At 45.2% G+C, this 12459-nt stretch overlaps 1 protein-coding gene across 23 annotated transcripts in view; it reads right to left on the bottom strand.

Moving 5' to 3' along the window:
* The window catches only part of DLG1 (discs large MAGUK scaffold protein 1), an 818929-nt gene that overhangs the window by 92255 nt on the left and 714215 nt on the right, over nucleotides 1-12459 (bottom strand). For 11 of the 23 annotated variants that reach the window (XM_082251441.1, XM_082251438.1, XM_082251454.1 and 8 more), the window contains 2 exons: nucleotides 10636-10677; nucleotides 10284-10319 (listed from right to left, as the gene is read on the bottom strand). The exons of 3 other annotated variants lie outside the window; for them this stretch is intronic. In XM_082251441.1, the coding sequence (XP_082107567.1) occupies nucleotides 10284-10319; nucleotides 10636-10677 (78 nt within the window). The remainder of the gene's footprint in view (nucleotides 1-10283; nucleotides 10320-10635; nucleotides 10678-12459) is intronic. 9 more of the 23 variants (XM_082251439.1, XM_082251437.1, XM_082251436.1 and 6 more) reach the window with 2 other exon arrangements.

The following is a 12459-nucleotide window of genomic DNA, read 5'->3' on the forward strand; positions in this document are numbered from 1 at the left end:
GTTAATAAAAAACTTTCTATACTTAAACACACCTCTAGGAGGCCATCCCTCAGCCATTATCCTGAACCAGATATCACTGTTCCTCAGTTTGCAGCAAGCGGTACCGGAAGGCAATAACCCCCAGATTCAAGAACCAGAGGGGTGGGGGTGGCGACTGCCAGAGGACTCAGAGAAAATAATTTTACGGTAAGTTCTTACAAAAATTCTATTTTTTCTTACGTCCTCTGACAGTCGCCGCCCGTTCAGTCAGCCTTCACTAGTGGGATGTCCCAAAGCAGTGCAGGTGTGAGGTGTGGGAAAACGCAACCTACCAAAAAGGTAACGAAACAACCGGGCCAGAAAACAACCTGAGCCCACAGGGCAACAAAGCTCAAAATGAGAGCCAACCCAGAACAAAAAAACACCCCAGGAAGAGACAAAAAAAAAAAAAACATGTCTCTTCAAACAACTGCCGCACTCAAAACCTTGCGGCCAAAGGAAGCATCCGAGGATGCCAGTACATCAATTCTGTAGAATTTTGTGAAAGTGTGCACTGACAACCAGGTCGCCGCTTTGCACACCTGAGCCACAGAAGCCCGATGGCGAAAAGCCCAAGAGGCACTGACAGCTCTAGTAGAATGAGCCTTTACAGGGAAAGGAGGAGCCTGACCCTTGATTGAAAAGGCCTGAACAATCATCTGTCTGATCCACTTAGAAATGGTTGCCGCGGACGCAGCCAAACATTACGAGGTCCCTCAGAAGGACAAACAGAGAATCAGACTTCCTCAAAGACTCTGTGGAAGACAGGTAAACCCTGAACACCCGGACCACATCCAAGGAATGCAAGGCAAATTCCTTGGGATGCTTAGGCTTTGCACAAAGCGAAGGCAACAAGATATCCTGATTAAGGTGGAAAGTTGAGACCACCTTGGGGAGAAAAGACTGATTGGGTGGCAGAACCACTTTATCCCTATGAAGCACAAGATAAGGCGAACAGCAAGACAGAGCCGCCAACTCAGACACTCTGCGAGCAGATGTGATAATAACTAGAAAAGCAACTTTCTGGGACAACACAGGCAGAGTAATGTCTCTGATGTTAGAGGGAGGCCGTTGCAACAGGGATAACACCAAATTTAGGTACCAGGGAGGCAAAGGAGCCTCCCTCGGGGGGAGCCAGATGCCGCACCCCTTGGATAAAGGTGCGAATAAAAGAATTAGTCACCAAGGGACGCTGGTACAAAATAGCTAAGGCCGACAACTGACCGTTTATCGTGGTCAGCGCCAAACGCTGATCCACACCTTCCTGCAGGAAAGCCAAAATCCTCGCCATCGAGGAGGAGCGGGGATGGAACCCTCGTGACTCGCACCAGGCAATATACGCCTTCCAGGTGCGACGATAAATCTTCCTAGAGGTAGATTTCCGAGCCTTCAATAAGGTAGGAATGACAGCATTTGGAAGACCCCTATCTCTCAAGACCTGGTTTTAACAGCCACGCCGTCAAAGCCAGAGACTGTAAAGCAGGATGGAAGACTGGCCCTTGAGACAGAGCGGAAGCCGCCAAGGAGGCTCGACGACCAGCTGCATGATGTCGGAGTACCAAGACCGACGCGGCCAGTCTGGGGCTACCAGAATGACCTGCATCCGTCCCGACGCCAACCTGCGGAGGAATCTGGATAACAGTTGAATCGGAGGGAAGGCATAAATCAGCCGATACCGGTGCCAAGGCACCACCAACGCGTCCGTGGCGTCCGCCAGAGGATCGTGGGTTATGGCCACGAACCTTCGCACCTTGTTGTTGAGATGGGACACAAACTAATCCACATCCGGAGACCACCCCCAGGCACAGGAGGCGAAACACCTCCGGATGCAGTGACTATTCTCCCTGGTGACAGGAGCCACTACAAAAGATCCAATCTTGCGAGGTGGCTGAGAGAAATCCTCCTGTCCAACAACTGAGGCGTTCTGTCCCATCTGGCAAAGGATCTCCGCTTGCAGAGTTCTCGTGTGAAATTGGGCAAACGGAGCGGCTTTGAAAGCTGAAACCATCAGAACCTGGGACCGCATACAGGCCCGCAGATCGCTGTCCCTGAGGGACCTGATCTCGTCCCGCAGGGTCCGGAGTTTGTCCTCCGAGAGAAAAATTGTGCCTGGGTCCAGGACCATCCCCAGGTACTGGAGGCAAACAGACAGGGTCAAAGCCGACTTCTGAAAGTTGATGGTCCACCCGAACTCCTGGAGCGTCTGAACCGTGACGAACAGATCGCTCGTCAAAGCACATGCACACGAGCGCGACCTTAACAGGAGGTCATCCAGATAACCGAAGACCGCAATCCCCCTTAAACGCAGTAAAGCCAGCACTGGAGCCAAAACCTTGGTGAATACTCGGACCTGAAGCGACTGAAGGGCAACGCCGCAAATTGGTAATGCTCCTCTGCCACCACGAAGCGGAGATACCTCTGATGACCCTCGCAGATAGGAATGTGCAGATACGCATCCTTCAAGTCGATGGAGGCCAGGAAGTCCCCTGGACTCAACGCTACCACCAACCTGATTGATTCCATCCAGGAACTTCTGTACCCGCACAAAGTGGTTCAGAGACTTCAGCTCCAGTATCTGACGCACTTTGCCCTCTTTCCTGGGCACCGTGAACAGGTTGGAATAAAAAACGCAAAATCTGTCCCGTGAAGGCACTGGCACAATCACTCCTTGGGAGAGTAGATCTTGTACCGCCTCCATGAGATCTCTGAAACGAGCTGGAGTCAGATGGAGATTTGATGGAAAGTACCTGTCTGCGGGGCGAGATCGAAACTCGATCTTGTACCCTAAACGAATCAGTTTGTGAACTCACCTCTCCTGAATTCTGGACAACCAGGGTTCCTGAAAGCAACGCAGACGTCTCCCCACCCCTGAAACGGGTGAGGGCGTCCCTTCAGGAAGAGGTGGACTGGGCCGTCGAACCTACCTGACCGGCCTTTGGCTAACCCGACCACGACTTCTGGTGACCACCGGAGGGCTTGAATGATTTTCCTTTTTCCTGTGCCCCGAAGGCAGGAAAGGACCCACGCTGAGCTTTAAAAGAAGGTCCCCGCCTAGTGCGGGTGGACTTTCGCTCAGAGACCCGGGGCAAAAGAGTACTCTTACCCCCCGTAAGCCCCTTGATGAACTTATCCAGAGTGTCCCCATAAAGACGACTCCCCACATAAGGGACATCAGACACAGTCTTTTTGGAAGCGTGGTCAGCCGACCAGCTTTACAGCCAAATAATGCGGCGGACCGTGACCCCGACCGCAGATAGCCAAGCGACTAACGGAGCCTCGTCTAGGGCCGCGTCACACAGGTACATCCCAGCCTGGGTCGTCTGATCCACCATATCAAGGGCAGTCGGAGAGGCCGACTCCGCCACCAGGGTGCTCCGAAGCACCTTGGACCATGCCGTGAGAGCCAGAGAGGCTATCACCGAAGCAAAAACAGGTTTGAGCAGGAAGCCCGCCACCAAATACCTGTGGCGGGAAAGCGCCTCCACACGCCTATCTGCCGGATCCTTGAACACCGGAGAGTCCTCCACCGGCATCAAGGTGGATTTATTTAGCCAAGAAACAGTGTGGTCCACCTTAGGGGACACCGTCGAATGTTTATCCACAGCCTCCACAAAGGGATAGCGGTAGTGAAAATGCTTAGGCACCACCAGCATATGTTTGATGCGACGCCATTGGTCGTTCACATATTCGTGAAACTCCTCAGGGCAGGGGAAAAACTGACCTGACTTCTGGGCCCTTCGAAAACCGAAGGCAGCCTGCTTACTTGACTGAGAAGGCTCATTGTCAAGATTCACAGTCTCTCTAATGGAACTAATGAGTGCATCCATCACAGCGTGTTCCTGCGCCACCAAGGAAGATTCTTCCTCCTCCCCTTCGGAAAGAGTCAGAGGATTGGGAGGGCATAGGCCATTTTTGAGACATGCGTTCCGACATCAGCAGATCCACTTTGGACTCCAAAGTCGCAAGAACAGCTGATAATGAGGCCATGGAAAAGGATTCATGAGCACCCGAAGCCCCAACCAAGTCTGTGGGGAATTTGTTATCCTGGGAGTCCATAATTGCAATGTAAAATGAGACGCCGGCCCTTTAAAGTGACGGTTCCCGAGGAAATCCACCGCCACTTGCACTACTTGAAGAGCCCCTTCAGAAAAGGCAATAGCCACAAGAGAAAACCGTTTTACCAGGAAAATGCCAGAGAAAACCGTAAAAATCCCCCCACAGTGTCCGTACTTGAAACACGCTGCTCAGTGAAGAAATGGAAGGGAAAAAGTGACCTCACACCCCTAGAGGCCTATGCCCGCCCTGAGCCACAAAAAAATGGTGCCTAATGAAAGTCAATGGGCGGAATCACAGGCAAAATTGGCCGGTGTCCTTACTAGGCGTTTGCCCACAGCCAAGATGGGGCCCGTTCGGCACCAGGACAAGGACCTAAAATGGCTGCTGCCCATACACTGAGCTCAGACAACCTGCACTTATCCAAGATAGCGGCCACGCTAAACGGCGCCAATTACAGCACATACACACGATCTGGCCACCACGGGGGATCCTAGGGATAACCCCTTTATGCTATGGAGCCCCTCCACGCCCCCAAGGAACAGCAAGTGCCCCACACAGCGCCCTCAGCAGGGCCAGGGAGAAAGGGAAATAAACCATGCTGGCAAGAAGGGGGATATCACAGAGATCACCAGCACTGCCATCCCCTAAGAGTGTGCCCACAGAACCCCCCTACTCCTAGTCCCAGGGACAAGGGGGTAGTAGTACTCACCAGTCCAGAAAAAGCAGGCACCGCTCTGATACGGGAGACCTCCCACCCTGAGTGGGGGTGCCGTCAGCCAGGAAGGGATGCTAGCAACACGCCGGGGTTCCGGAGTTGAAACACCCTCGGCGAAGATGGACCTCCGCAGGCTCGTCCCCATCCCGAAGGGCACTGTCGTTGCGAGGCCTGGGTGCACCAGTGACCTGCAACGCTCATTGGCAGGCTGGGACTTCATAAGGATCTATATTATCCAGTGCGAGGCCCAGCTCTGCTGTCGCTTATAGTCCTCCAGGAAAATTTCCTGACTAACTAGCGATAGTGAGAGAAATAAAAAGATATTAAAAAAAAAAAAAAAAACATATATTGGGAAAAAAACAAAGAAACTTAGACGCTAGGTCCCAGCAAAGAAAAGCTGGCCTACTCCTGACGCTACGCAGCATAAAACTGAGGAAAAGTGATTACTGGATCAGGATAATGGCTGAAGGATGGCCCCTTAGAGGTGTGTCCAAGTATAGAAAGTTTTTTATTAACCTTTCAAACTGCCTAGCTTGCTCCTGTAGTGGGCGCCATTACCCACTAGTGAAGGCTGACTGAAGGGTGGCAACTGTCAGAGGACGTAAGAGAAATATTGACAGCCCTACATTTGTGTCAGATAATGCACCACTTTGCCCAGACAATTGTCGCAATTACAAACGTTTAGGCATTTTCATGTTTTTCTCTTTTGTTTGTATTGTTATGACACAAAATTGGAGCAACAAAAAGACAAATCTTACACATTCCACGCAAAAACTCCATGAATCGACTGGACAAAATTATCGGCAGCCGCAATTTAATAATTTTACCCCTTAGAAAAAATAACTGAAATCAATTGCTTCCTTTAACTATCAATGAGTTTTTTTTACACCTCTCAACTGGAAATTTGGACCACTCTTCTTTCACAAAACTACTCCAAGTCTCTCATATTGTAAGGGTTCCTTTTCTCAACTGCTGTTTTAGGAACTCTCCACAAGTTGGGATTTAGATCTGGAAACATTGCTGGCCAGTTTAGTACTCGCCAGCGCTTTGTCTTAAATAATTTCTGGGTGCTTTCTGACGTGTGCTTTGGGTCATTGTCCTGCTCTAAGACCCATGGCCTCCGACGGAGACCCAACTTTCTGACACTGGGCCCTACATTGCACCCCAGAATTCCTGGGTAGTCTTCAGATTTCACAATGTGATGCAAAGAGGCAAGACATCCAGTGCCTGAAGCAGAAAAGCAACCCCAAAACATTAGTGAACCTCCACCATGTTTGACTGTAGAAACTATTATTTTCTTTAAAGGCCTAATTTCTTTTTCTGAAAACAGTAGAATGATGGTCTTTATTAAAAAGCTGTATTACTTTGTCCACAGCACATTCTCCCAAAAGGATTTTGGCTTCCTCATGCAAGTTTTGGCAAACTTTTTGAATAATGTTTCTTTCGTCCACATCCAAGGAGATTAGCTACAGTGCCAATGGCTGGAAACTTTTTGACAACGTTGTACAGTGGACACAGGAATATTAAGATCTCTGGACTTGTAACATTGAGATTGTCCATGCTTTTCCGTAATTTTTGTTCTCAAATCCACAGACAATTCTTTGCTGCTCTCTTATCCATTCCAGTCGGAGCGTTGGTCCCATCTCTTGCGCCCGCGCCGGAGGTGACTTGACTTCCGGGTTCGTCACTTCCGGTGGAGTCTTTTGCACCGGCGCCAGAGGTGACGTGAATTCCGGGTTCGTCACTTCCAGTGGAGTCTCGTATTTAGGGAGAAGGCGGCCGGCGTCTACACGCGGCTGTCTCTCCCCCTCAGATGTGCGGGGGTCATCTCCACCCGGATTTACTCCGTTGATGCAGCGGTTTTGACTTATTTGGTTATTTTGCTAATTTCAGTAGACTGATAGTCCCCCCAATTAATGGTTGTTTTTTCTGGATACATTAAGCTACATATTACTGTAATATCCTATATCAATATGTGACAATCCTGGTATTGGGCATAAATGGGGAGAGGGGTGATAATTGGGTGTGGTGATACGTGGTTGCTGTTTCATACCCCCCCTTTCTTGGTTTCCTCCACCCCGAACCCCTCCATTAAGTGGGCGGGAGTCCCTCTTTGGATTGGGGATACTCACGTAGTTGTCCCTAGATTAATCTATTGCAATGTATTTATTTGGTTGGATTGAAAATGTATCCGCAATCCTTTAGGGAGTATATGGTGACCCCCATTGGAAGTGCTCCGTAGGAATTCCCCTTCTATTAGAAATCCAATCCATATATGGGGTAGACTGGTCTTCTGTGCATACTTACCTTGAAAGATATGTTTTCATTTTCCTTGTTACTAGGAGTATATTTATTATCTTTTTTAGATGGGATTTTCCCTTTGCTCCGGGTGATTTTTCGTGTGGATTTCCCTCCGCCCTGAAGTGGGGGTTCATGGTCTTTCTCCTCTCTGAGGGTACGGGACTCGGCACTCTTCCTTTCTCTAAAAGTGAGGTGCTAGGGGAGTCTCCCCCCGAAAGGCCCCACCTGGTTGCACCCCCTTCTAATAGCCCTTTGGAGTGTGTTCTGCACAGCCTACGCCTATGTTCTATGTCCGCACTTCTGTAGCACTAGCACTTTGGTGAGCATCTATTTTTGTTTTGTAGGATATAATGATTTGATTGATATAAATGTTTGTATATGCAAAATAATTGTTTTTTTCAACTAATATTGTATATATTTTTCTTTCTTTTCCTTGTAATAGTCAACTGGGGATAAGTGGTCTTTGAGAAAGATTTACCTAAGCAAAACGCGTCAGTCCCATCCTCACCGGTTGTTACTACAACAAATGCCTGTTATTTATTGTGAGATAAACAATGTCAGGTTCATGGATTTTGTTCCATTTTTATGTCTTTATACATGTCTTAATAAAATAAATTTTTAACCACTTAAGCCCCGGAGGATTTGGCTGCTAAACGACCAGAGGGCATTTTGCGATTCGGCACTGCGTGACTTTAACGGACAATTGCGCGGTCGTGCGACGCTGTACCGAAACGAATTTGGCGTCCTTTTTTTCCCACAAACAGAGCTTTCTTTTGGTGGTATTTGATCACCTGTGCGATTTTTTGATCACGCGCTATAAACAAAAAAAGAGCGTAAATTTTGCAAAAATAGCAATATTTTTCCCTTTTTTTTATATGAAATTCCCCCAAAAAAAAATGTAAAAATCAAAATTTTTTAATATTTTCGGCCAATTTGTTTTATGCTACCTATGTTTGGTAAAAAAAATCGCAAAAAGCGTATTTTGATTGGTTTGCGCAAAAGTTATTGCGTTTACTAACAAAGGGAAAGATTTTTGTCATTTTTGTTGTTTTTTTTTTTAACGCGTAATGGCGGCGATCTGCGATTTTTTTTGCGGTACTGCGACATTGCGGCGGACAGATCGGACCCTTGACTGACATTTTTGACACTTTTGGGGTTACCAGTGACATTTCTACAGTAATCAGTGCTATACATATGCACTGTTACTGTAAAAATGCACTGGTAGTGAAGGGGTTAACTTTATTTGAGAGGGAGGGGCTGTGTGTGTCCCTAGGGGCGTGATTCTAACTGTGATTGGCTGTGGCTTCAACTGTATGAGGAGTGATCAATGGATCTACATAGTAGATCCATGTGATCAGCTCTCATACAGAGAGGAGAATGACAGGCAGCTTGTTTACACAAGCTGCCTGACTATCTCCCTCTCCCCCGCCGATCGCAGAGTGGCCGGCGGCGATCGGGTCCGCCGGTCACGCGCGCGGGGGGGTCCGTGACCACGCGGGAGCGGGAGCGCGCCTCCGGCGGCGCGCGCTCGCTCCCTAAACCCTCACAGGCGAGCGACGTAGACCTACGTCACTTTGCCTGTGAGGGGCTGACCGCCCACGTAGATAGTCGTGCGGCGGTCGGCAAGTGGTTAATATAATTCTTTTTTTCTTGTTTCCCTTAATTGTTTTTCTACGATGCTCAGACTTACTGGTTCATGATACCCTCTTCACCATCCCCTTCTTTTATAAGTTTAGTCGGGATCCCACCTTTTAATTAATTTATTGGTGGGACCTCACTATCCCTGTTTTGTTTTTTTATCTTATCCATTCTCTGTTCTGGAACACAGATACACAACAGAAAGGTTAAGTCAATTTTTTACCATTTTTAACTGGCTGCCAGTGTGATTTCTATATTGTCAGAGCCTGTTAACTTATACAGTTGAGTAAATAAAAATTACAAGAGCATTGCAAACTTGGAATGCAGTTATTTTTAACAATTATTGGAATGTGCCAATAATTTTGTCCAGTCTTCGAGTTTTGCGTGAAATGTGTCAGATTTGGCTCTTTGTTACTCCACTTTTTTGTGTCATACCAATGCAAACAAAAGAAATAAACATGAAAATGCCAAAACATTTGTAATTGCAACAACTTTCTTGGTAAAGTGGTGCATTATCTGACAGAAATGCAGGGGGTGCCAATATTTTTGGCAATGACTGTAAACAATCATCTATACACATTTCAAGTGTTTCTCAGCTGTTCAATAAACTCTGACTATAAATGCTCGGTCATGTTATTACAGACCTAATTATGTACAGAAACAGCTTACATTGGGGGTACTGTATAGCTTAGTGCAAAAGAGATTTGTGACATCAGTTGTATAGGATGTTCCAGTATTATGACAGTAAATAGGTCTCTTTAAGGTTTTAGAAAATGAGGAATAGAGAAAGGCAAAACCATAATTTGTTCATTAACTGTCAGGTCAAACAGAATCACATACACAGCTCTATGTATACCACATTGATAACTGTAGCTAGACCTAGCTTGCTACAGTTTCCACTCAGCCACAATCATTATGTCCATTGGATCCATCAAATAGCCCTACTCAACAGGTCAATAGAGAACAGAAAACATTACATCCAGTCCAGTTGACTACCACTACAATTCAACCCTAAATTAGGCAAACCTCTACCTTCTACTCCACTGCATTAACATGAACGCCTAAGCCATTAAAATGTTAATGCCTGGATCTGAAAATTTAAAAACATAAAAAAACCTGTGGCTAGATCATTCTGCCATCTCAGGCCGATGGTAAGCCTAAGATTTGATAGTTAACACATTTTCTCATAGTACTCCTCTATAAAATGATTCCAAGTCATTGCTCATGGATTCTTCAAGACTGTCATAATGCTACTTACCTCCCATGAAAAAAAAATTAAATACAGCAAATAAACCATACAAAAAGCATGCAGTTTGATATGATGCAAGCCAAATTACTCATGCAAATAAACATTCAGGCTGATATATACTTTCCAAACCTCAACACAAGCTGTCAAATGCAAGCCAAACTAAAAAAAAAAAAAAAACGTTCCAAAAATAACCTGCTGAAATTAAACTTTCAAAGCGCAGCATACATAATTTCTGTTGCAAATTTAAAAACAGTACTTTGAGGTTTCAAAGTATATAACTAAAAGCAAAATATTAGCGTAATAGACCTTGTGAACATCCATACTCATCCGTAATCAAGATTACTTTCAAGTTAGCAGTAAAAAAGAAATTGAAAATAAAGATGATTCCAATATTTAATTATTTTGTTTTTCATTTTACAATTACACACAGGAGTATTAGGAAGAGTAGCTATATGCAATCTTTTCAGATTTATAATGGTTTTTCTACAGAGAAACATCAAGCATTCAAAAACTCAACATAAATAATGGAATAAAAACATTTATGTTCATCCTAGTGCTTCTGTTAGGATTTGACAAGACTGGGAAAATGATAGAATAGCACAGTGTGACGAGACAGAATCAGGCCTTGAAAAGAAAGCAAGAAGCATAAGACACTTACGGTAACTACTTTCGCTATCGCTGGCATTAGAAGTTACATGTTCTGAAATGCAACATAATGAGGAAAAATGAAGGGCACAAACATTAGATGTGGACAAAAGGAAAATGTAAAATATTAATGCAAAACAAAATAAAAAGGTACATTTTTTTAAATGAGGAAAGTGAATGAGAATAACACAGTAGCTGAAAAATTATGGACTCAGGAATTAATACAAAAGCCATATGATGTCATAATATAAACGATTGCATAGCACAATATATGTCTTTTAGTACAGTGAATCCATAACAATTAAGAGCACCAGTAATGGTTATTTTCTGCTTGTACATACATTTTAAAACCCAGGTGTTGATGTATAGGTTCATTGGGAAAAAACATCTTTCATCCATTAAAAAGTAGGACTACTATTTGTGAGATGGTGAATAGGAGGCTAAAAGCACATCACTGGAACAACCAGTTTAAAGCTGCACATGTACTACCGATACCTGAAAACGAATCCGGTATCATGTGAGATAGTGTAGTTGTAGTCACTAAATCACCAACACAGTGTAGTGGTAATCATTTTCTAAATTCTAATTTATATGTGTTTTTGCATTTTTTCCTAGCGTTTGCGTGCACGTGCATTCTACTGGCCCGAATATTAATTTACCCTGGATACTGAAATGTATTTATGTGCATAATGTTTAAGCGTGTTTAGATTATTTTTTTTCCTGATGAAATGCTCCTCTCAAGAATGCGCCTTTGGTGGGTTTTACGTCAGCCTGTAAGTGCTCTTCTCCTAATATGGGTGTGTAGACCAGTGGTTCTCAATTCCGGTCCTCGGGACCCACTAACAGGCCAGATTTTAAGTATTACCTTGGGGGATGCAGAATAGAATACTGCAATCACTGAGCAGCAAATGAGATCACCTGTGATGTAATTTAGTTATCTTGCAAACCTGGCCTGTTGGTGGGTCCCGAGGACCGGAGTTGAGAACCACTGGTGTAGACGACTGCGTGTGTATGGACACAGAACTTACATAGAGGTGCTTTTACAGGCTGAAAAAAAAAAAAAAAAAAAAAAAAAAAAAAAAAGCTCAGCGCCTGCATAAGCAATGTTTTTTTTTTAAAGCTTCGTCTGCATGAGCCCCGAATGCTGATTTTCAGGATTTACTACTCAACCTTGCAGAGCAGTGTCCATATGGAGACATATGCTTACTCCCATAGTTTAGGTGTGTCAAACTGGCGGCCCTCCAGCTGTTGCGGAACTACAAGTCTCATAATGCCTCTGCCTGTGGGACTAGTAACTGTCATCCTTGCAATGCCTCATGGGACTTGTAGTTCCACAACAGCTGGAGGGCTGCCAGTTTGACACCCGTGTCTGTTGAACATCTGTCTGCAAGAGGAACCTTTTAATTTTGTAACAGAGGTTGTGCATAAGTTAGGCTGAAGACACTTGGGCAATTTTCTCCCAGCAATTATCCTTAGTATGGAACTTGAACGGGTGTGTTCAATAAGACACTAGAAATTAGAATGGTTTGTGTTTTATCTGCTAAAAGTGGAGTTCCAGGCTAAAATGCAAATAGGTCCTGAACAATAAAGCATCCCAACCCACATTGTTTTTGGATATATATATATATATATATATATATTTAATTTTTTTTTGTTTCTAATAGTTTTGTACCATTTCTAATGTTTTTAAACTGCCCTTCCATCCTACCTTGATGCGGCGAGGTACATCATTTCTGTGATTGCTTTGGGCCCACCCCCTTAACCCTGCTGCCTTCTGGGACCTGTGTGTCCCCCCGAAGATGACCGGAACCCTCAGCGCAGCGCGACTCATGCATGC

This window comes from Pelophylax lessonae (assembly GCF_965119305.1).
Source record: "Pelophylax lessonae genome assembly, chromosome: 3".
NCBI classification, from domain to species: Eukaryota; Metazoa; Chordata; class Amphibia; order Anura; family Ranidae; genus Pelophylax; species Pelophylax lessonae.